General features: G+C 38.6%; 1 protein-coding gene across 4 annotated transcripts in view; it reads right to left on the bottom strand.

Moving 5' to 3' along the window:
• LOC126281432 (probable isocitrate dehydrogenase [NAD] subunit alpha, mitochondrial) overlaps nt 1-26,402 on the bottom strand; it is a 58,246-nt gene that overhangs the window by 13,368 nt on the left and 18,476 nt on the right. For all 4 annotated transcript variants that reach the window (XM_049980391.1, XM_049980392.1, XM_049980394.1 and 1 more), the window contains exons 4-6: nt 12,717-12,889; nt 3,887-4,150; nt 458-707 (exon numbers count right to left, since the gene is read on the bottom strand). In XM_049980391.1, the coding sequence (XP_049836348.1) occupies nt 458-707; nt 3,887-4,150; nt 12,717-12,889 (687 nt within the window). The remainder of the gene's footprint in view (nt 1-457; nt 708-3,886; nt 4,151-12,716; nt 12,890-26,402) is intronic.

Genomic DNA, 26,402 nt, shown 5'->3' with positions numbered 1-26,402 from the left:
AAACTAATTTTAAAAGTACTATAGTCATAATGAGAGCATTACAGAAATACTTAACAAGCTCCAGTGGTAGATGCAACAAAAGAGGCGTTGTGCATCATGGAGTGGTTCACTGTTGACATTTTGAGGTAGTACATTTCGGAAGGACTCAGAAAACTTAATTTCTCCCATATATGTCTCAGGAAATGACCACGAGAAAATACGAGGAATTAGATACATAGGTTTACCAATAATCATTCTTCTTACACGCCATTAGCGAACAGAACAGGGAAGGGGGGGATCAAAAAGTGGTACCAGAAATACCCTCCACCACACACCATCAGCTGCCTTGCAGAGTACAAGATGAAGATGATGATATGAATTTTTACATATTTAATTTTCCTGCAAACTATACTTGTTGAATCTGAAATGACAAATCATTTTATGTCGAATTAGGAATATGACATATATATAAACTCACCGATTCAAAAAGAGCACCGTTCAGGCCAATATTTCCACTTGGTGTAAGGCCAAGTCCACCGACCAAACCTGCACACATATCTGACAAGATATCACCATACAGATTGGGCATCACCAAAACATCATATTTATTGGGATCCTGAACCATTGTCAGGCATACCGTGTCCAAATATTTCTCTTCAAATTTTACTTCAGGGTGATTTTCAGCTGCTTCACGGCAACAACGCAGGAAAAGACCATCTGACATTCGCCTGCAACGCAATACTGACAGCTAAGCTTCAATACTTTAATTAGAAACATTACATGATAAAAATGTGTAACAGTTAGCAAGAACAGTAGTTATTAAATACATTACAATCTAAAATCTACTCTTGACATAGCACTTTAATGGCAATTTGTTTTGACTGATTATGGTGCATTCAAAGGGAATTTACAAAGTAAGAATTTTTTCATTAAGCAATTATAAAATTTTATATTTGCAAGTAAATGGTGGAATACTCATTTGGAAAGTAAGGATTTTCTGACTGACACACACACACACACACACACACACACACACACACACACACAAACAAACAAACAAGAGAGAGAGAGAGAGAGAGAGAGAGAGAGAGAGAGAGAGAGAGAGAGAAACTATTCAGTTATATTTTATTGGTAAGCACAGTACCTGTGCATAGTTTTTATGGTTTTGAACTTGTTACTGACAAGGTAAACTCCCCATCGCAACCCCTCAGATTTAGTGGTAAAATGGCCTAGTGATAGCCTGTCAAAAACTAAACACAGATCAAGCATGGAAACAGGAAGAAGTGTACTGAACTGTGAAAAAGGAAGCCAAATACAAACAGTTAACAGTCCAAGATCAAGATGTGCAACACAGCCCGAACTGCATGAGCCATGGCCTTGTGATTATGTGGTAACAGTGTTGGAATACAGAGCGGAAGATCAGTGTTCATCTCCCTCGTGCCCCATTCCCCCTCCCCACAAAATTATGAGCTTTTCATCTGGCCATTGACATGTCTGTTCTCCTCCTGTAGTCTTGTCAATAGCCATACTACACATTGGCTGCAGAATATGAGTTGTGTTGGTACGAATATATTATCATTGCAAGTAAATGTGATGAATTGTGAGAATAGGCATGAGGCTGCAAAGACCTCTTACGGAAATGAGAACAACAAACGAGTGTTAAGTACATTGTTACAATGGAGGAATTCAAGAGTCAAAACTTCCAAAACTGAATGCAAGGGTCTTAACATGTGCTACTTATGTATAACAAGTAGGAGGAACACACAACTGGAGGCTCCTCCTTTACACATTGCTGTTACAAACATATTGTACACCCCAACATAGGCACAAATTTAAATCCAATGAACAGACATGTCAATGACTGGATAGACAGTTCATAATTGTGTGTGTGTGTGTGGGGGGGGGGGGGGGGGGGTGGAGGGGGGGGGCGAGTGAAATCTGAGCACGGATCTCCCACTTCACAGTCCAGCACCATGACCACACAACCATGATACAGTGATCACTCGAATTCGCTCTATGTTGCACATCATCAGCTTGGACCATTCACTGTTTCTATTTTGCTTCTTTTTTCGTAGTTCAGTACACCTTCTTCCTGTTTTCATGCTTAATCTGTATTCAGTTTTTTATGGGCTGTCCACTGGGATATCTTACAAGTAAATTAGAGGGAGGTGCTATGGGGAGTTTCCCTTTTAACGTGCAAAAATTATATATATTAAAACTGTCAAACCATTAGTTTTTATTTCATTTACAGTCTATTATTACATTATTAGAAATATACACTTAAATTTAATTCACATTTAGCTTTCCCATCTCAACTGCCAAGGTATTATAAAACACCTTAAGGGGGGGGGGGGGGGGGGGGGGGGAGACAAAGAGACTGAATATTTTACAAATCAATATTACTAATTAAACAGTGACATAGCTGTTATTATTTAACAATGTGTTATTTGAGTGCCTAGCATCACACCATAGTTTAGTATAATTTTTAAATGTTAAAGCAAAGTGTGCACTTAATTAGTACTCAATTACATTGCAACAACAGATAAAATATCTACTCACCAAGTGGTGCAGAACCCCCCCCCCCCCCCCCCCCCCCCCACACACACACACACACACACACACACACAAAGAGGGCTGTAATTAGGCAAGCTTTTGGAGCCAGTGGCTCATTCAGGCATAAGGGTTGAAGAGGAAGAAAGAGGGATGAAGGAAGATGACTGGAGAGGTCTAGGAAAAGGGGTAGATTTTGGGAAAGTCAACCAGAACCAAAGGTCAGGGAAGACTTACCGCACAGAATGAGAATGGAAGACTGATTATTGGGGACTGCATAAGACGATATTTGAGGTTAAAGGTGGAAGATATGGTAATATGCAAGACAGAGATTGCTGCTTAAACATCAGGCACGAGATAATAAAGAGTGAAATGCTAAGTGCATTGTACGAAACAGAGGTGGGTGGGGGAGAAGACAATGAAAGATGTAGAAAACTGTAACAGAGTAAAGATAAGAAAGGACATGTCGTAGCACTAGTTGCTGCCTGTGAAGTTCTGAGAAACTTGTCTCTGGGGAAAGAATCCAGAAAGCGCCTATGGTGAAACAGACACCTGCGGCTCTGGATGACTATCCCAAAATTTACTTTTCCCAGACTTCTCCAGTCATATTCCTTCATCCCTTATCCTTCCCCTTCAACCTTTCTGCCTGAAGAAGACACTCACTCCGAAAGCTTGCCTAATTACAACACTCTTATGTGTGTGTCCTGCTGTCGCATGCTGAGTAGATTATTTATCTATCAATTAAATTATTTTGTCAAAATTGATTGTTTTTGTTATTGTTACAGCAGTAGTTTTATGAACCAGCTTCCAAACCAAATGCAGCTGAGATACAGTTGGCAATAAGAATAGCAGTAAACATTTATTGTACCCTTTGAAATACCATCATGGAATTTGACACACACATTAATAAACAATGTATGACTAACATACATTTTTTCTAAAAAGATCAGATATTGAAATTTTCAAATTTAAAAAACTTTTGGTTTGGGAAAATTTTACATTTTTAACGAATTCAGTCAAGCAGTACATACTTTCAAATCCTACAATATATTGAATAAAATGCTACAAATTTCAAGTCTGAACATCAAATATTTTGGAGATATGGCCATATTAAGGTTTCGAAACTTGGTAAAAAACATACAGAATGTTTCAATATTAATAACTCAAAAATTAAATGACCAAAGAACCTTTACTTTTGGATTTTATCTTAATTTGATAAAGAAATTACAAAATTGTAAATCATCAAGGCTCATTTATTTTCTATATTGCTGATTTCACCTGCAATGACTCTTAGACATAATCAAACTCAACATTGTAAAGAGAGACAAATAAATGATTACACCATTAAAGTACATACATGATGTTAGCTTTATGTACTGCAGTAACCTTCTTGCGGCCATTCTCTTTTGCGTACTGGAAGGCAAATTCCGCTACTCGTCGAGATGCTTCCTCTGTAATAAGCTTTATACTTTGTACAACCCCATCCACAATTTCATGTTCAATACCAGAGTATTCACCCTCTGTATTTTCACGAATGGTAATAACATTAACATCATCATAAAGTGTCCGATAGCCTTCCAGCGACCTACAAGGCCGCACATTTGCATACAAGTTAAATTCTCTGGAAATAAAAATGTGCAAGTAATCAAAATTTAATTAATAAAATATTATAACACTTTTAAAGTAATACAGTATAAAATGAAAGGCATAAAAATAAAAACACCTTTAATTAATGTGCTACATTGTTACAAATCATCACTGTATTAAATAGCTACAATATTATTTCTCAATGAAATCAATAGGAAGTTTACTGCAAGTACTGCACATTAAAAAGAAATCTGATGTGATGCAGAAAAAGGAAACTGCTGCCATGGTTCTTGGGAGTACTGCCAAGATCCAATCTCCAAAATATCCGAAAGTGAACTTTTAACAACTCGATTTGGCAATACACCCGAGGACTGTGGAAGCAACATACATGCCGAGAAAGTTTCAGGAAAAAAAAAAAACTGTTCCAATGGAAATTACTGTACCAAGTTGAGCAGCAAGATACAGACAGGTGAACTGTGTCATTAAGGAAATCAGTATCCCATATTCAACTCCACAGTGAAAAATTGACACTTTTCAGAATAACTACAAAGTCCACTAATTCACCCCACCTCCAGTTTTAAAAATGGATGGGTTATTATCGATCATTTTTCTTTTATGAAACACTATTCATAGTTACTGGCAAACACAGAACTGAAATGGTTGTAACACACTAAGGCAAATTATCTATGGGTGAATGGAGCAACATGTAGAAACCAGCCTGGATGAAGACCAGTTTGGATTCCAGAGAAATTTTCCATGGAGTGGTTGCAAAACCCCTCGCAGATGCCAGGCACACTATTTCCTAACTACTGTTCAACAGATACACCAGTGTACTTGCGTTGTATGTACCTTCCAGTTAACTAGATGCAAACACACCTTATTCATTGACATCACATTGGTTTAAATACAGTGTTGGAGGGAAGAGTTAGTTCCAACACTGCATCACAGGATTCTACCAGGCACTGCACAACCTAACCTTTGCCATTACTGAAGATGAATATTTTATTTTTTAATTACTCTAGCAGTTTTAAATATCTGTTAGTAACAGCGCTGCTAAAAGACAAATAATCATTATCAGATCCTATTTGACCTCACAAGGGTTCTGCTATCTAGTAAATGCACTTTACAGCAAACTGTACTCTAGCTGCAGGGCAATGACAACGAATCGGGCAATGACTTTTGTATTTATAGTGATATGGAAAGAGGCAGTGTGTAAACAAGAGAAGAAAATACTGATACTGAGCAAGAAGGGTACTCCAGTGATGGTGATAATTATGTTGGTGAATGTTTGCTACTGAGGAAAACTTGTACAATATGGTCAAAACGTGTCCACCAAAAAATGTTCAAACTTAACAAAAAAAACGTTATTTACCGGGAGTGAAACATGCCACGAAGAATTGCAGAACAACAATGGAATGTTGGGAACACTTTTTCGACACTTAGCTGCTTCCTAGCATTGTTGAGTACACAAATAATGAGAGATCTGGCATACAGGGTTATCACTTGAGAGAAAGGAATGCTCATCTGACAGATGTAACTCAAATAAAGGCTTTAATAAATTAAAAACAAAGATTCCAAGACTTACCAAGCGGGAAAGCGTCGGTAGATAGGCACAATAAATAAAACACACACACACACACACACACACACACACACACACACACACACACACACACACACACACACACACACACACACAAGCAGACATTTGAAGGCTTTATTAGAAATACTGTATTTGTGTGCGACAATAAATGACAACCGTACACACACCCATGATATATGGGTCATCAATAAAATGCGAACTGAGTAACAGCATCTGATAAAAGACGCTAAGATAATTTAGGTGCCTCTCATTCTGTATGAGGTTCAACAAAAGGGATACGCAAGAAGAAGGAAAGAAGGTTGATAATTTAGCACCTATGCATGAACTGTTTGTTTACTTTGTGGAAAATGGTAAAAACGCTTATTCAGTACTGCACTATTGATGAAAAGCTAGGAGCTTTCAGAGGCAAGTCTTTCTTCAGGCGGTACATCCATAACAAACCAAATATATATGGGCTAAAAATATTTGCTCTGGTGGATGGTAGGATATATTCATCGCCAACATGGAAATATATGCTGGTAAATAGCCTGCAGGGTCATTTGCCATTATCAACAAACCAACAAATGTTGTAAAATACCTCACTTCCTCAGGAACTTGGCATCAACACCACCTGGACTTCAGAAAAACAACACTAATACCAATGTCACTAAGAGAACCAACACTGTTTTTATAGTCTCCATAACGCATCATGATAATGCAACTGATGCTACATCTGGTGGTAAGAAGAAAACAGAAATTACAATCTCTTATAATGCAACCAAATTAGGAGCAGATTCTGTATGAGCTGTGCACTATGTGTAATGTATCCAGAAAGACCAACACATGACCTACAACGATTTTCATAGCATGATAAACACTGCAGCAATAAATGCACAAATAATATATTATGCACATAATACTGATGCTAACACCAAGTGTAGTGAATTTCTGAAACTCCTTGCAAGTAATCTAACAGACTATTATTTGCATCAATGTTCCCAGTGTTCATTATTGACAAGAAATCTCACACAAGGTAGACACTAAGGTGTTGATAACAGGTAGTAAGATGAACATAAAAGTTAAACAATGATAATGAAACGCAGTTAAGTAAATCAGGTGGTAGGGGCAGCAGATTACAAAATGGCACACTAACACTAGGTGAGTCCTGTAATTTGGGCAGCAAAATAACTGCAGATGGCCAAAATGCAGAGAAAATAAATTGTAGATGCAATAAACATGGAGCTTCTCTCAAAGTATTTGGAATGTTGCATTATATAGAAACCAAACCAATGGAACATTTTTAAATTCCCTCCAATGATATTTTATGAAAAATCATAATGAAAACTGCCTTATTTATACATCAGTTTACATGAAGGGAAAATAAAAGCTAAATCCCTAACCTGCAACATAATATAATACAAACAGACAATAATCAGAGGATTAAAAGAGGCGCATCAAACAGTTACAAAAACATATGTTCTGGTGCTGTGTACTTTAAGTCCAATCGCACATTCACAGCCTGTTAGCTTCACATGTAGTTACCTGTTGTGCAGATGTTCATACACTGTGCTCCCATATGAGAGATCTGATTCCACTTTAACACAACAACACTCCAGGAGAGGATGGTACACCATCAAATACGGGACTAACTAATCTGGTAAAATCGTGATATCTTGTTGAGCCCTAGTGTCTTCCAATTTGACTAGTGTACATGTGTTAAAGCCATTACGGGAAGTTAACACTGCATCTGCATTAATCAGAATTTCTGAAGATTATGCACCCAGGAACTACTCCCAATTGCATCAGCCCTTCCACTTCCAACGAAATAGAAATATAGCTGCACAAGTGTGTGCCGTACAGTTTCTGCTACCTGCCTCACAAGCTCTACTCTGTGGCACACTGGACTTAGAAATGATACATCAGGATAGTTTTGGATCTGCTCACAATAAGTCACGTTCTCTGAAACAAAATAATCTGAATCCACATTTGCTGCCAGAAAGCCATCAGTGACGTTATTGACAACGCTTAGATAGTATAGAACTAAATAAACAACTTCTCGCAACTTATTGACAGTAGTCTGAGCAATGGCATATTATGCAACATGAGCTTTGTATACCACACTATCTTTGTTCAAGTCTGCCAAATATTCTCACTATCAAAACACAATTCCATCAACAACAATTAAAAGCACTTCTTACTTATACACATTTTATCATACACTTAATTTAAAATGAGCAAAGAAAATGCTTGTTACACAAGTGAGGTGGAACTGCCAGATGTCAGCCAACAGGCACTACCAGGGTGTATAGAAGGACAAGGAAAAAAAATCCTGGATTTTTCTCAGATTTCCCAGTTAAAAATACACTTTCTCCCAGGTGATAGTATATTTTCCCTTATCAATCCACAGGCGTACAATTTCCTGGCACTTTAGAAAACGAAAATCAGGGAAAAAGATACGTTCTGGAAGTATCTTTGATGTGCAGCAACATGTACACTGTGTATTTTCGTATTACGAAAGCAAACATTGGAATTCCATCAAACACCGCATGTTAATTTATGAGTCATTGAAATCGAGATTTCTATGTGCTTTTGTAAGCTGTTCGTAGCTCATGTTACATGATCTCGCCAACCGATGACAGCGGATATTCATAGCATAAGACACGTGATGCAGTCAGTCAACAGCAACATCACTTAAGTTGCATGAACACACAAACAGGGAAAGTTAATAGTTTTAATTAATATTCATAGTGTTGCTACAAGAAAAGCAAAGCTTTCACATATAATATTGGTTTCAAGCTGCAAGAGAAGCTAAGCTTTCACATATACTGTTGATCTTTTTTGTGTGTGTGTGTTACACTTTAAGATATATCACATAAATGTGCCAGTAAAATTTTTAATTGACATAAATGTCTGATCTTCAGGGTTCGAAATTCTTCTAAATGGCTCTTCATCAAAGAATTGATTTTTAAATGAGAGTCTAACACACTGTGATTTAATAAATTCATGGTACATTCTTGCACATAGTTCAACTTAAGTAAAAGGATATTTACTTTGAAAGTAACGCTTTTCAAACCACTATTCGCAATATTTTTCTGAGACCTGTTAGAAATAGGTTCGTTTCAGCAGTTGCCGGAGCGCAGATAACAGGCGACACCAGGCGTGGGTAGCTATCATGACGTAGGAAGCCTGAATGTACGTACGTGTAAAACATTGAAAGATCCTACATTATGTCATAAAAGAAACAAGACATCGGAGGATACTGCAAGAGCCTCGGAATTTCGTGAACCATATTAAAATGTGCACATTCACATGTCTAGATTCCCAATGAAGTAGACTTTGACCTGATATTAAGCTTTTCAGTGTGGGTTTCGAGATGTAAATTTTCTTGGACTGTACTGTATTATATCATGTTTGTTTCTCTATTATGTCAATGTCATACATACTAGAAAATGAAAACATGCACTTGCAAACAGTTGAAACTAGCCAGTACTGTGGAATTAAACATTTCGTTTCAAATACATTGACTGCCTCTGCGGAAAAGGTTAACAGAAGTCAAATTTCTTTAGCAAACAGATAAAAATAACTTCATTGTTCCGCAAGACGATTAATGCTTGACTATCAGAAACATGGAAATAAAATAAAATCTGAAACTAATGACATATTTCAGCCTTCCGTAATTATGTGAGTATTTTAATTCACTTGATAGCTCCCGACCACAGATATCCATTTTGCTTTTATTTCATGTGAGAGTAAATGAAGGGGAAATAGCAAACTCACTAAATGTAAACAAGGGTCACGTGGAGACTACCCACTATAACTCAAACTGCTCTGCGCATCAGCCCCGGATCTACGACATTTGCGAACCGGGTAAAAAAAAAAAAAGAGTTCATCTTGTAGGGCATATCTTTCTGAAAAGTCTGGAACATAAAACATATGTATTCGAGGAAATGTAAGACATATTATTTTGTCTTAAGTATGCTAAAGTGCAGTGCCACGCCTCTTCACAAAGCATTTTTCTACCGCACGTCCAAACTGTATTCAGGAGAGTGGAAATTGAAATGTTCTGTAGTGTCTCTTCTGCTCCCAGTCTGCCCCCCCCCCCCCCTCCCTCTCTTTTTGAAAGAATCTTGCAATTAATAGCGGATGGGATTATTTGTAATTGAGAGAACAAGAACTCTTCAGAAAATGTGAGCTCTTTATTGCCTATTAGTTAATAACTTGCTGTTTTTGGTGACATAAAATTAAATATAGGATATATAAAACCAATACTGACAAGAGATAAGCAAGAAATTAACAATTTCTTCAAACCTTAGCTCCTAGCATTTTTTCTCTCAAACGTTTTGCTACACGAAAAATCGAAATGTCGTTATCTAATACTGAAAAAGCTGTTAATAGAAATAAATACCCAATACTGGTGAGAAATAAATACCCAATACTGGTGAGAAATAAATACCCAATACTGGTGAGAAATAAATACCCAATAATGGTGTGGTTTCTCGATCTGATTACGTCTATTTTGTCACTGTCTGCTAGATAAAACAAAATAGGCCTTTCTAATATGGCAGCAATTTTGTTACACACCAAATAAACGAGACTGTTTTGGCACAAATGGCCATTTTTATAACACGACAATATTATCCATGAAGTACCAATATCAAATGCCAATTAGGCCTACTACAAGCAAAAAGCTTTATGTTAGGAAATAGTTTCACATTTCATTCATACACACCAGCTTCTCGAGCATGAGATCGAAAAGTAGCGTTACGAAATTTTTATATAAATTTGGAACCATCTTATTCTTCCATAATTTGTGCAATGTCCCCGTTTCTTCTCCTTCCTCGTTCTAACAAACAATCTTGCCATCACCAATTCTGTAACTATTGCTGCCATTGTCAAAATTTGTTCGCTGATTAACTTCACTAACCCTGCCAGAATCACAGGTTTAGTTATACCGCGATTATTTTCCGGTTAGGCGTTATTACGTGTTCGAACAACACTTTTTCTGCGTTACTTCCAGAATAGAAATTCTGCGGCTGCTAGCCGGGGACTGTACTGCTTGGTCCTTATTAATGTACAAACTGGCCAAAAATTTTCTGTCAAAATTTCATTTTCTTCTATACACCGAGAAGATGTGTGTGTGAAATCTTATGGGACTTAACTGCTAAGGCCATCAGTCCCTAAGCTTACACACTACTTTAACTTAAATTATCCTAAGGACAAAAACACACATCCATGCCCGAGGGAGGACTCTAACCCCTGTTGAGAAGATAATACGTAATCTCTCTCACCTATTATTCCTGTCGGCGTCTACTTCCAATTCTGGTAGTCTTAATCTATGGATTTCACAAGTGATTATAACACTGCTGATCATTCGTAAACCCGATCAACCACATAGACTACGATTGGCATTCATCCATTCGGCTTTACTCCCTCAGCTCGTATAGCCCCGTCCCCTTTTGTATGCAGAAAGTTACTTATGATTAATTCAGGAATCAACTTAAAATGTGTTCAAAAATCAACAGGGAAGCGTTTAAGACTCATGTGAATAATCGATACACAAAAGTGCGCTAGATGCTAGGTGTTTTGCGAAACAAGTTTTTCTTTCTTCGAAACTTTAGTTCTTGTTTCTTTTCTATTCTTACGTCAGTCTTCCTTCCAACATCATGTTCCAACACCACCATATTCCCACACTATTTTGACACACACTGTCATCCCACAATGTGGCAATGACTGCATGGGGCCACTGCCCACTACTATCAATTCTGATTATAAGACTCAATCAAAATTCAAAATCTTGTGATCTTAAGTTCAGATCACAACACAGTTCGCACAACTCTCTCAAATAAAAACCTGTACCCAAACAGCTTACATTTCTAAACTGTTTATCTTAATTAACTGCTGCAATTCCAAAACTTAGAAGCTTTAAAATGAGTGGGTCAGTGAGAGGACATCACTGTAGCATCTCACATGGACAAACTGTACAGACCAAAGAACAAAGTTTTTGAAAAAAGGCATTACATAAGAATATTGAAAATTAGAAAGGGAGATCATAACCAGTGAATAAGGGTTGAACCAAATTTGTGAGAAATGGCACATCTGCACCAATAGAATAGTATTTCAAACAGGCACTCACTACATTTGCAGCCCTGTTTGTTATAGCAATTACGTGCTATTGTCATTTCAACAGATGATCAATTTTTCTTGTTTCAGCATGATCACAATATGGACTCATTTCAAAAGGCTAAACAGTAAAATGTAACTACATTCTGTTTTCACTGTTGGTGGTAACTCAGACTGTCTACAGAGCCGCATTAAGAAAATTGCCTGTGAGCAGAAACTGACACACAATCTTCAAGTTTTCTTCTTTAAAAATACCAAGCAGTAAACATATCTACCACACACTATCCTGTAACAGGATGAATGTATATGGTTAACAGACAAATACAGAAGTGGTGAACAGAGTTGAATTGCTGAATGCTATTTTGCTTGTCTTGATTGGTTCCAATTTCTTTTGGGCCTAGATACATTCATTTGTTGACACAATATAGGTTTACACTGCAGTGGATGGTTGCTATACATTTCAATTCAGTTTACATAGCTCTGAGGCGCTTCCAAAGCCTCAAGCCATGTAGTCATGAAAAAGTCTGTGCCTACAAGGTTTGACTCCAGGAATAATAGCACAAGGACAGCAAACAACAGTGCTGATTACCATTAGACGCTTCCGCATTGCTGCTCTGGGGTCAAATGGCATGAGTATTTGGAGTGACGTTAAAGAACAATCATTACTGGTTTATCAGACAATCTGGTTAAGTCTTGCTCTGATAAAACACTACCATCTCAGCTTGACAGATTATGTCACAGTCAAATGGGCCAGAGCAGGAAAATAAGGGAGGAATTACCTTATCACCCCCACACATCACACAAACACACGAGTACACACAGTTGCAACTCCCACTAATCATCATACACCCACTGCCTCAATTTAAATCACCAATTAGGTTAGTAAACTAATACTTACTTCCTAAGAGCTAGATTGAGAGACCTATGGCCCTTGCCAACAGGTGTCATGAGTGGGCCTTTGAGGCCCACTTTGTTTCTATTGACGGAATCAATAGCTGCTTGTGGAATGCCAAATTTCCCATCAGGACCTCTAACAGGTGTCACATCAACTGACTCCCATTCAATAGGAACCTGCACAAACAAAATATAAATTAGGTAAGAAACTGTATTACCATAATCTTATTTCCTACTTATTACACTAACACATGGGGACCTGGGTGGGATGGTCGAACACCCTTCATATGGACGTGTGCCCTAATCCAAATGGTTTTCAAGATAAAACAAATTTAAAGTATTACTTGCAAACCATAACTTGATATCTCGAGAGGGTATGTAGAAGGGTGAGGTGGGGGGGGGGGGGGGGGGGGCAGTTGGCTGAGGAGAGAAGCAGGGTATGAAGAGGAATGGGCTCTGCATCCCTACACTGTCAACAAACAGTGCAGCCAACACAAACCTCTATTTTGAGCTTCTACAAAAGCAGCTGTATGTACGATGGAGCTAATAAGTTACGTACTTTGCAGAATAGAAATTGAGACAACTGTACTGACAAGTTAAATAAAGGCATTAACTTCTGAAAATTACGTATCAGTTATCAAAATACAAAATTAGAAGTAGAAGAAAGTACAACTTATGACACAAGCAATGAAAGAGTACTTACTGCTTTTCTAATTTACTGATGCCCCACAATTCAACAAAAATACAATAATATTAAATACAGATGAAGAAATAAAAGAAGACTGAAACAGACCAGTTTTCTGAAGCTTCTGCTGCACTAGCAGTTTCACTGTTGCACCGAATTGTTTTCAGAATTGTCACTGGTATCTGAAATGCTGATGTCGACAGTGAGATTTTCGATGGCTATTTCCATGACACTGTCATTCCTCCAGTACTTCTGCTCAAGCAGTAGCCCCTTTCTGCAACAGCTTTTCCAGTCTTCCTCAGTAACAGCCTAAAAACAAGGGCTTGCAAGATTCAACAAATTTTCAGATGATACATCATCCGCAATGTTGTGGTCCCCCAATTAGTCTTTATTTTTGTCTATTTTAATTACAATTTTGTAGCGACAAACAAATTACTCTGTGGCCCTTGCTTATCACCACTCTGTCAACTACAAAGGACTTCACAGATCTGTTCTCCCAAGTCAGTGAGTCATAGATACTTTCCTATCACATTTCGGGGGCAGTTTCTTGGCATGCCTGTTGTAAGAAGGTGCATTGTCCATGATTATTACAGAGCGGAGAGGAAGATCTGGGAGTACTAGAACTTTCAACCATTTTTCAAATTAGTGGAATTCATGTGCCAATGATAGGCTTCCTGGGTTGATATGGACCAGAACTTCAGTTCTTGCCTAACAAATCCATTTTTGGAATCCAAACTTCCAACTATTAGTATTCCCAAGATACTTTTCCACACAGTAACACCCACATCTTTTTCTGACAGCATTTTCTGCATGTTAAATTACTGTTCCTTCAAGATTTCTCGAAATAAAACATTTCTGTGACAGCCTACCTAACATTTTTCATCTCGGTAAGAAACCAGTGCCAATGCACAATCCTGCCACATATCTTCTCATTTCCAACCTTTCTCCACACAAAACCAATGGACTTCAACACATTTCTCAGGAAGATACTTCTCCGTGTCTAGCCAACTCCTATTCAAGACCTGGCAAAAGTTGTCATACACCAGGCACTACCTTTTCACTTTGTACTATTATGTTCCTGATGACATGTGCAGAAACAAAGTGCTCCGTCAGAAATGGAGCATAAAATTTCAAGTAAATAGAGCCAAATGCAGAGCTATTCTGAATTACTCTCTAATAGAATTAGACCTGAAGCTTAACCCTTGCCAGAGATTCCTGGAGGCACATCTGGGTAATTCCTGGCAAACACTAATTCTAGCAATGCTATGCCATCTCTTTCCGGTGTATGTCACAATCCTGATGGAAAACTGCATACTCAGATGCAACAGTTCTTTTTAGTTTTGTCTGCATTGCAGCACTTCATCATATTAAAGATCACTTTATGCCACTCGCTCCTGATAACTGACTTTCTTTTCGGAACTGGAGTAGAATGTAACTCCTGCATGGGCCATCTACAATAATTTTTGAAAAATTCACTATGAAAACAACACAAAAAACACAGACTGCAACAGCTCTGCTAAGTGACAAGGTAGAAAACAATGCAGTCAACACCAACTAATAGTAAGCTGCACAGTTGGCAACATATATCTGCAAATCACTACAGAATGAAATCTTCCAACTCCTGCTTAGAACCACTAATCAGGAACTGGGAGCCCACGTGCCACATAGAACATTGATATTTATTTCCTATATTATATGCATTGTCAGGTTTACACAGGTACAACAGTCAGTAACCATTACAATATGTGTTTTACAAAGCATTAATTGAAAAATATTTTTAGCACATTCACCTCTAAGCATTGTCAGACATGTCACATTACGGATTTTATATAGTTCACAGTAACTGTTCGAATATCCCATCATCAACTTCAATGCATTTGTGCACTCTTAGGACAATCTGTTTCATTGCTTGTCTGCCTCTGAACATTCTCCTAATGAGTGCAGCAGTGTCCACGATGTGGCCAAAGCAATTCATCTATCTGGTCACTTTTCATTTGTACCCTTCAGACATCATCCAACCCCACGAACAAAATTCGAATGGTGTAAAGTCTGGCAATCTTAATGGTCAGTTAATTGTATTACCACGACCAATCCAACAAATAAGGGCAGCAGAGATGTTTCTTCAGATTGTGTGGCTAAATGTGGAGCAGCTCCATCATGCTACAAGTACACTGCACTCCATGTTCAAAGGAACATTCTCAAGGTGCCCAACAACTGAATTTTGCAAAAAAATAGAAGTAATTCTGTCCTATCACTACTCTTCTAAAATGATTGGATCTATCAACATGTTACCTTTGTTACACTTGTTCCTCTTTACATTCTGTATAAACATGGCTTCATCAGTAATTAGTATGAATGGAACAGAATGTACTGAAATCATTCAGAATAGGGCATATGTCCACATGAAGTTTTTGATTCATGTCAGCATTCCTGTCATACTACTTTCCTCCCGTACCATCCGTATATAAAGCACACAGCATATAGCTCTGCTGTTAGATAAATTTCTAAGAGCAATAACAAAATGTGGTAAAACATCTGCACATTAAATGTTATTTTGGTCCTAATAAGAATAAACAGTTAAGGAAAATTATTATTGTTAAATCAGCATAGCAGATTGATCCACTAATGTTCGAAGTGATAATTTTGGCAACCATATCAGTTACCTAAAATAATATGTTTTATAATGTTTCCAATTGAACACATTCAAATCTGTTCATTGTCAATATGAAAATAAGGCATGACACAGCACATGTCCATCGTAACCTCACAGCTACAGCACACCACAGTGTATGTTTGTCAAAAAGTTGACACTACATTGGAGTGACTGCTTTTCAATTATTTTTTCTTGAAATTCGTTTCATCCTGGGTACTGACATGATACTGAACAAGCACCAGCACGTGTCTATCAATGTAAACATTACTATTATAGTCCATCTAAAACACTCTGGAAATATTATCTTTGGGCTGTAAGATGACTGACACAATTCGAAACTTAGTAAAAACAGACCTGGCGACTATCATTAAAGTTTCAATCTAGCTTCTAGAGCCCCAAGAATATCATTCATTAGAGTGACTTAATTTGCTAAACTTGATGCTACAAACACAGCATTAAGAACAATCATAGTCAACTGGAGTACATTTTGGTGATGAATATTTGAAGCTCAGTATCAATTAGGAACAATTAGGTTACAGGTTAAGTGTCCCAGACCCACACACCCCAATAAAAAAGAAAAAATTAGATCTATAAAACATTTTGCACATAATGTTGTTGTTGTTGTGGTCTTCAGTCCTGAGACTGGTTTGATGCAGCTCTCCATGCTACTCTATCCTGTGCAAGCTTCTTCATCTCCCAGTACCTACTGCAACCTACATCCTTCTGAATCTGCTTAGTGTACTCATCTCTCGGTCTCCCTCTACGATTTTTACCCTCCACACTGCCCTCCAATGCTAAATTTGTGATCCCTTGATGCCTCAAAACATGTCCTACCAACCGATCCCTTCTTCTAGTCAAGTTGTGCCACAAACTTCTCTTCTCCCCAATCCTATTCAATACCTCCTCATTAGTTACGTGATCTATCCACCTTATCTTCAGTATTCTTCTGTAGCACCACATTTCGAAAGCTTCTATTCTTTTCTTGTCCAAACTAGTTATCGTCCATGTTTCACTTCCATACATGGCTACACTCCAAACAAATATTTTCAGAAATGACTTCCTGACACTTAAATCTATACTCGATGTTAACAAATTTCTCTTCTTCAGAAACGCTTTCCTTGCCATTGCCAGTCTACATTTTATATCCTCTCTACTTCGACCATCATCAGTTATTTTACTTCCTAAATAGCAAAACTCCTTTACTACTTTAAGTGTCTCATTTCCTAATCTAATTCCCTCAGCATCACCCGATTTAATTGGACTACATTCCATTATCCTCGTTTTGCTTTTGTTGATGTTCATCTTATATCCTCCTTTCAAGACACTGTCCATTCCGTTCAACTGCTCTTCCAAGTCCTTTGCCGTCTCTGACAGAATTACGATGTCATCGGCGAACCTCAAAGTTTTTACTTCGTCTCCATGAATTTTAATACCTACTCCAAATTTTTCTTTTGTTTCCTTTACTGCTTGCTCAATATACAGATTGAATAACATCGGGGAGAGGCTACAACCCTGTCTCACTCCTTTCCCAACCACTGCTTCCCTTTCATGCCCCTCGACTCTTATGACTGCCATCTGGTTTCTGTACAAATTGTAAATAGCCTTTCGCTCCCTGTATTTTACCCCCGCCACCTTTAGAATTTGAAAAAGAGTATTCCAGTCAACATTGTCAAAAGCTTTCTCTAAGTCTACAAATGCTAGAAACGTAGGTTTGCCTTTTCTTAATCTTTCTTCTAAGATAAGTCGTAAGGTCAGTATTGCCTCACGTGTTCCAACATTTCGACGGAATCCAAACTGATCCTCCCCGAGGTCCGCATCTACCAGTTTTTCCATTCGTCTGTAAAGAATTCGCGTTAGTATTTTGCAGCTGTGACTTATTAAACTGATAGTTCGGTAATTTTCACATCTGTCAGCACCTGCTTTCTTTGGGATTGGAATTATTATATTCTTCTTGAAGTCTGAGGGTATTTCGCCTGTCTCATACATCTTGCTCACCAGCTGGTAAAGTTTTGTCATGACTGGCTCTCCCAAGGCCGTCAGTAGTACTAATGGAATGTTGTCTACTCCGGGGGTCTTGTTTCGACTCAGGTCTTTCAGTGCTCTGTCAAACTCTTCACGCAGTATCGTATCACCCATTTCGTCTTCATCTACATCCTCTTCCATTTCCATAATATTGTCCTCAAGTACATCACCCTTGTATAAACCTTCTATATACTCCTTCCACCTTTCTGCCTTCCCTTCTTTGCTTAGAACTGGGTTGCCATCTGAGCTCTTGATATTCATACACGTGGTTCTCTTCTCTCTTTAATTTTCCTGTAGGCAGTATCTATCTTACCCCTAGTGAGATAAGCTTCTACATCCTTACATTTGTCCTCTAGCCATCCCTGTTTAGCCATTTTGCACTTCCTGTAGATCTCATTTTTGAGACGTTTGTATTCCTTTTTGCCTGCTTCATTTACTGCATTTTTATATTTTCTCCTTTCATCAATTAAGTTCAATATTTCTTCTGTTACCCAAGGATTTCTAGCAGCCCTCGTCTTTTTACCTACCTTGTCCTCTGCTGCCTTCACTACTTCATCCCTCAAAGCTACCCATTCTTCTTCTACTGTATTTCTTTCCCCCATTCCTGTCAATTGCTCCCTTATGCTCTCCCTGAAACTCTGTACAACCTCTGGTTCTTTCAGTTTATCCAGGTCCCATCTCCTTAATTTCCCACATTTTTGCAGTTTCTTCAGTTTTAATCTACAGGTCATAACCAATAGATTGTGGTCAGAGTCCACATCTGCCCCTGGAAATGTCTTACAACTTAAAACCTGGTTCCTAAATCTCTGTCTTACCATTATATAATCTATCTGATACCTTTTAGTATCTCCAGGGTTCTTCCACGTATACAACCTTCTTTCATGATTCTTAAACCAAGTGTTACCTATGACTAAGTTGTGCTCTGTACAAAATTCTACTAGGCGGCTTCCTCTTTCATTTCTTAGCCCCAATCCATATTCACCTACTATGTTTCCTTCTCTCCCTTTTCCTACACTCGAATTCCAGTCACCCATTACTATTAAATTTTCGTCTCCCTTCACTATCTGAATAATTTCTTTTATTTCATCGTACATTTCTTCAATTTCTTCGTCATCTGCAGTGCTAGTTGGCATATAAACTTGTACTACTGTAGTAGGTGTGGGCGTCGTATCTATCTTGGCCACAATAATGCGTTCACTATGCTGTTTGTAGTAGCTTACCCGCATTCCTATTTTCCTATTCATTATTAAACCTACTCCTGCATTACCCCTATTTGATTTTGTGTTTACAACCCTGTAATCACCTGACCAGAAGTCTTGTTCCTCCTGCCACCGAACTTCGCTAATTCCCACTATATCTAACTTTAACCTATCCATTTCCCTTTTTAAATTTTCTAACCTACCTGCCCGATTAAGGGATCTGACATTCCACGCTCCGATCCGTAGAACGCCAGTTTTCTTTTTCCTGATAACGACATCCTCCTGAGTAGTCCCCGCCCGGAGATCCGAAAGGGGGACTATTTTACCTCCGGAATATTTTACCCAAGAGGTTGCCATCATCATTTAATCATACAGTAAAGCTGCATGTCCTCGGGAAAAATTACGGCTGTAGTTTCCCCTTGCTTTCAGCCGTTCGCAGTACCAGCACAGCAACGCCGTTTTGGTTAATGTTGCAAGGCCAGATCAGTCAATCATCCAGACTGTTGCCCCTGCAACTACTGAAAAGGCTGCTGCCCCTCTTCAGGAACCACACGTTTGTCTGGCCTCTCAACAGATACCCCTCCGTTGTGGTTGCACCTACGGTGCGGCCATCTGTATCGCTGAGGCGCGCAAGCCTCCCCACCAACGGCAAGGTCCATGGTTCATGGGGGGGTTGCACATAATACATCTTGCAAAATCCAAAATACATTTTGCACATATAGCTAAAAGCCATAAAGCTATAAACAACCATTTTACTATTCACCAATAACAGACTCATCCATTAACTATATCAGATACAGGGGGGATACTGCTAAGCTGCTTCATTGATAAATGTTTGGAATCAGAAATGGTTCTACTGCAGATAGTAGTCTTTTGTATGTTATTGCCCACATCAAAAGTGCCAACTGCTTGTGGCAGCCATCAAAAATAGTGTACTTAAGCTTTGAAACCACTGTTTTCTTAACTTGAGAGATAAATGGACAACATAAGCAGAACAATGAAGACAATATTTGGGGGTGGGGGAGCAATGGGAGAAATCCTACTGTCACAACTGCACACTTCCATACTGGAACAGCAGATTTACTGACCCTTAAAGTCTTCAGCAAAGTGTTCTACAGCAATGTTTTACAGTATCATATAAAAGATATTTTATCTGAAATTAATGGAAACTTACTTTCTCCACTGTAAAACGAATGCCCTAAATTTATTTTATTTCAGTAGCTGTACCATCCGTATGTAAAGTTAATAAGTTCATCATCTTTGTCGTCTACATCCAGCCCTTGGCTTCTGCATGTTTTCCTATCCTCCCATTGTATTTCTCTCTCCACTCTATCCTAGTCTTCTTTCACTCCAATGATCCAACTATCTTAATCTTCCTCTAGGTTGCTTGACTCCTACTGTCAGTCCATCACCCAGACTCAGTATCCCGCCAACCCTCATTTCTTTGAAATGCTCATACCATTTTAATCTTGCCCCTTTCCTATTGTTTCTAGTATTAGCTTCTCTCACTACATCTTACACTGCCTCATTCCATGTTCTATCACGGCAGGAAGTCCTATTCTGCTTTTTTGAAATTTCATCTCACCAGTCTGTCTCCTGTTCACCTGCCTTTTCTTCATTATCTGTGAGAAAGCCATTACTAGATTAAAAAATGCCTTGTAACATGGAGCAAGCACTGGAGCACAATATGCTCAGAATAAAACTACTTCCACTTTGGTGGCACACCTTTGCTCCACACCCAGCTGCTTACACTCTGCAGGAAACCATATGCTTGCTTTCCCCTTTCATTAATCTGCACATTGTTCCTCCCTTTGTCTTCCATTATGCTTCCCAGGCATTTGAAACTTTTCACTTTCTTTAGCACTTGGCCTATAATACTTTTATCTTATTCCTTGTTGTAACCATCACTTTAAACTTTTTCTATCCATACTGTTCCATCACTTCCTCCCATACAATTAAACTTTCTTGTCCCTCTCCTCCTCCTTTTCTCCACACCACTGAATCATTGCAAACACCATTGCTTTCATATTTTAACCTCCTATCTGCATTGACAGCCTGTCATTATCTCATCCTTAAAGGCAATGGAAGCTAGAGAAAATAATGTACTCCCTTGCTTCAATCAGTTTTCTCCTCCAACTTTTACACAACTCATACTTCCTTGATACACTTTCTTTATTCTTCTAATAATCAACCTTCCAATTCCTCTTTTCTGCAGGGTTACTACATCTTGCTTTTTTCTCAGTACTATATACATTTTGGATGTCCAGGTACACCATTACTAAATCTTTACCATATATGTAGTACGTCTCTTGGACCTATCTTACACAGAGAATTAGATCCATGGTTTACCATTCTGGTGTAAACCCATATTGCTCCCATCTCTGTCCTCCTCCAACTATCTACTGTGCTATTTTCCACAATCTTTTCAAATACCTTGGCAGCATGAAATATCAAAGTAACTCCTTATAATTATGACACAGTTTCCTGGAACCTTGCTTAAAATTTGGTACTATGATGCCCTTTTTTCCAGTCTTCAGGTGTCATTCCTTTCCATACTATTCACATGACTTGATAGAGCCACTGCATTCTAGCAATGTGAGCTGCTTTTCCCAATTTCATGGTCTTTATCCCTTCCTCTACTGTCCAGGTTACGTTCATACAACATCCTCTACATTCCCTGGCTTCTCATTATTCTCTTTCTTATCTCCAACATGGTTTTAATAACTCTTTCAAAATATTCATATTCAAAGGAGCCTTACCCCTATAGAGTGCATCCCCAGGTACCGGACTGGCAAATGCTCGCCAGCAGCTCCTGGCTGTTTAAGGGTAGGAGTGAAATAAAATAACCCCCTGAGGACTAAAAGTCCAGAGGGAAAATTCTGCTAAATCCAACTATGATAGGCCAAGAAAGCCAATAGTAAATAAAGAACATGCTTTAAAACATGGAACAAGCCAAAACTTTGTTCAATGCTTTAAAACTTTTGTTTTCAACTATATTTCCTGTATTTTATTTTCCCAATCTATTGAAAGCACAGAAAACACAAGAGGATGGAAGTGCTTGCTGTATTTGCATCAATATACACTTTTTTGCTTCACAACTGTAGCTGCTCAATAGTGTAAAAACTGACAAAGGCATCAACAGATTGGAACTATTTAGGCAAATGTTGCAGTTCATTCAATAAATGTATAGAGCAAAGAAGTTCAAGTGGCAAATAATTCTAATTTTCCACTATTTGTAGGAAATTCTGTGCATTTAAATGGGTAAAGAAATTGGACATTTATTTAACATCAGTTTTGCCTGAGAAACAACTCTACTTCAAGTATCTCTCTACTGACAGTTCCAGTTTCACTGAAAACCATTGACATTGTACCAATTGAGAAGAATATAGGTTGACATAAAATCAAATAAAGCTGTTGACCTGCATTCCATTATCATAAGATTTTCTTTTTCAACAATTTTACAATGATGTTATTTTGCAACAAAGAATCCAAAACTGACTTATGTAATTTCTGTTGGTAAGTACGAGTTGTGTTTTCAGTAAAATTAATTGACAATACTGCTGATTACCTATGTGATAATTATATAATCTCACAGCAAGCCACACACAAAATTAACACAAGACAATAAATAATTGATAGAATTTTACCACAAATAGCTGTGCAGTGTCACAGTCTGAATCAAATAACTGAGAATTAATGCATAAGGATGTGTGAGACAATGTTTTACTGCTACACTGCCGTAATGCTCTTGCAAATGCTGCAGTAACTGATGACATACTGGAAAACTTAGGTCTGTCAAGCAAACCAGTTGGCATGGAAGATTCTTGGCATGCACAGATAGTCTTGACCCTGTTGTTCATCCACTCATCAGATCGGACTTTGTCAAATAGCCTTTTGCAGGCCTCCACCAAATACATCTTATGAATTAGAAGACCCAGATGATGAGTCTGACACTTACACACTACTGATGACAAACATCCAGAGAATTGTGTGTTGATTTGGTTCTGCTTACCAGCTTTGACCATTACTGGAGCTCAACTGCCCCTCAGACTTCAGCATCAGTACAAAAATCTACAGTTCATCATACAGACCCAAAACACAGATAGGCAATAGGTAAGATCCTGTCAATTGGCTCAGAAAAGTTTTGCAGAGTAAGAAGGTTCCTTATATCTACCTAAGGAATCTGCCATTCCTTGGACAAAAGCACTTATAAAATTGTAAATGATAGATTAGCAGCCCTGTGTTTATTACCAAACAACCAACATCCAAACAGTTTGATGATTACCTGTCCTACACATTGAGAACTTGTCAATAACCATTCATAGGAGGCCCATTTGACCTTTCTGAATTCAGTCCCTTGCCACTTAGCCTTCATGATGTAATACAGAATTTCAAGATTATGGGTTAGTCAAACCTATTGATTTGTAACATGTATTGATGACTTCAGCATGTAGTGCAATGAAGCAAAGCACTTTAACCACCTGCAACGTATATTTACACAATTGCGAGAACATGGATGGGTGATTAATCCCTGTAACTAAATCTTTGGAGCAACAGATGTGCATTTACGCATATATGTTAAATTTATCACAACAAGACAACACAGAAGTGACCTTTGCACTACTGAAATACCAGCATACAAACTGTGGTAATGTTTAGGCTTAATTTTGCTCACACATTCATTAAATCAAGCTCTCTTAGTACAAGTGTGTGTGTGTGTGTGTGTGTGTGTGTGTGTGTGTGTGTGTGTGTGTCTCCACTAAGGAGGATGCTAAAGTGAACGACAGAAAGAGATTGCCTTAATGAAAAGGACCTGTTGCGGAAATGACACTTATCTCAGTCCACATTGCTGACACCTACAGAGCTTATGGCAAATGATCTATTTACTTTGACTGGAACTGCTTCCCAGCAATGTGCAATTTGTCAGTGGCAGCCCTTTGCATTCTTTAATTGGAAATTGTCACCCCTACACAGAAACTTTGTTGACACACAACAGCACTGTAAGTTGCTTACACTTCTGTCAAAAGTTTCGATATGTAATGCACTTTTCACACGTTTGATTGCCCACAAGCGGTAACATCTTGTCTATACCAGAAGCTATAGAGAGGGTCACCGTGTCAAGTATACCTCGACTTCTTCAATCTGTTTCTCATGGACATAAAACCAACTGATAGTGATAAAAAAAGTGCTGGCAACAATGGTGCCACACCACTTCGTTGATTCATTAGAGGGGACCAAATGGTGAGGTCATCTGCCCCATCAGATTGGGGAAGTCAGCTGGGCCCTTTCAAAGGAACCATCCCAGCACTCGCCTCATGTGATTTAGGGAAATCAAGAAAATTTAAATCAGGATGGCCGGATGCGGGTTTGAACCGTCATGCTTCCGAATGAGAGTCCAGTGTGCTAACCAGTGCACCACCTCGCTTAGTGCCACACCAATGCTACAGCTCAAAAGTATGTGTTGAAGCTGTTTGCATTACTCATTACGTACGTGAAGAACTAAAAGAATATCTCACTAATATCTTGCTTGCACAGATGTTCCACATAAAAATTCAGAACTGTAAAGGGCAGTTTCAACATGTTGTACATCGCAAAGGTAAGTCACATAAAGCTATTGGTCAACAACAATATCCATTCGAAAAAGTGTATCTTCGCCTCTAATAATAAAAATTTATGGATCACTTTTGAATAATTCATTGTGTTTGACATTTCAAATCTTTAACCTCAATGGTCACAATTACTTGAAACTGAGTATCTGAAGATGGTTGGTTGCTTGTGGTTAAGGGACTTAATAGGAAGATCATTAGTCTCTCGGTCCAGGGATAGTTTATCCGGAGTTTACAATGTCACCAGGAACGTGTTCTGATGATTAAAGTACATAGCAGCAGTAAAATCGAGGCATTTAAAGCAATCCAGATGTTGGAGCTGAGAAACAATTTATGCAGAAGTAACTGGATCAAGCCCAATACATAGGTCAGAGCAGATGAGGGGTTTCCCATGGCTCATTCATGGTGAGAAAAACCAGACTGACATCAACAAACAGACTCTCAACAATGCCTTGTGTGCAAAGACAAATTCAGAGCAAAATAAGCCTTCTAGTTGGGAGATTCAGAACAATCAAAGTTAAAAGTCTAAAAACGTAATGGCCATCAGTTGGGCAATCAGCAATAAAGACAAGACGAGAGAAATAGGTGAGGCAGCAGGTGGGTGATCTTGGGGCTCCGCATACGATGGGAGCCATCCTCCTGACCCATTATAGTCAAGGCATTAAAGAGCACCCACTAAGCAATCCCTACCATGGAAAATATGGTGTGGCAGAAAAAGAGGCAAATGCTTCTAAAAGTTATTAAAATTTAAAAGAGAGTAAAAGAGATACAAAACTGGTATGAAAGAGGCAACTGGAAAATAATATAGGGCTGGGGATCCCCAAACCCAGCATGAAGTAGATTACCCAAACCCAATCACCCCACCACGAATGTACATTGTAACCGAGAAGAAAAAACCAATTTCACGGAGAAAGTGGAGAACCATGTCAACTGTTCATGAATCATCAATCAACACCAGAGGCAATGATTTGGAAGAAAATGCTTAACATGGAGGACTGGAAGAGGGGATGTGCCATCAGGATCTGAGCTGTCTGTAAGGCTCTGTAACCGCAATTTGGAAGAGACTCAGTATACAAAATGAATTTAACTAGGATAAGTCTGGTACCACTGATACAGAGATGACATGGACATGTAATTGCTTCTGGGTCAAACAGGAGGAGGAGGAGGAGGAGGAGGAGGAGGAGGAGGAGTTCCATGCAGCACTAATCTCCTCCATAGTTCAGATTTTCTTAGAGGGGTAGGAGCTTAGCATACATTCTTCCATCTGGGAGTCAGGAGAGGCATTATTTGCACCAGCAAATCCACACTCTGGGATTGTCAAAGCGAATGTGGGATAAGTAATTGCTCCTCTAGCCAAACAGTTGGCCAGTTCATTTCCTGGGATACCCACAAGCCCTGGGACCTAGTGAAAACTATGCAAGCTGTATGACTGAGGTCAGAGAGGTGGTCACGAATAGCATATATCACAGGATGATATGAGTAACAGCGATCAGAGGGCTGGGAGACTGCTCATTGACTCCCTGCA

This window comes from Schistocerca gregaria, chromosome 7, assembly GCF_023897955.1.
Source record: "Schistocerca gregaria isolate iqSchGreg1 chromosome 7, iqSchGreg1.2, whole genome shotgun sequence".
Classification (NCBI taxonomy): domain Eukaryota; kingdom Metazoa; phylum Arthropoda; class Insecta; order Orthoptera; family Acrididae; genus Schistocerca; species Schistocerca gregaria.
The sequence above is the reverse complement of the archived record's forward strand: the minus strand, read 5'-3'. Positions and strand labels throughout refer to the sequence as shown.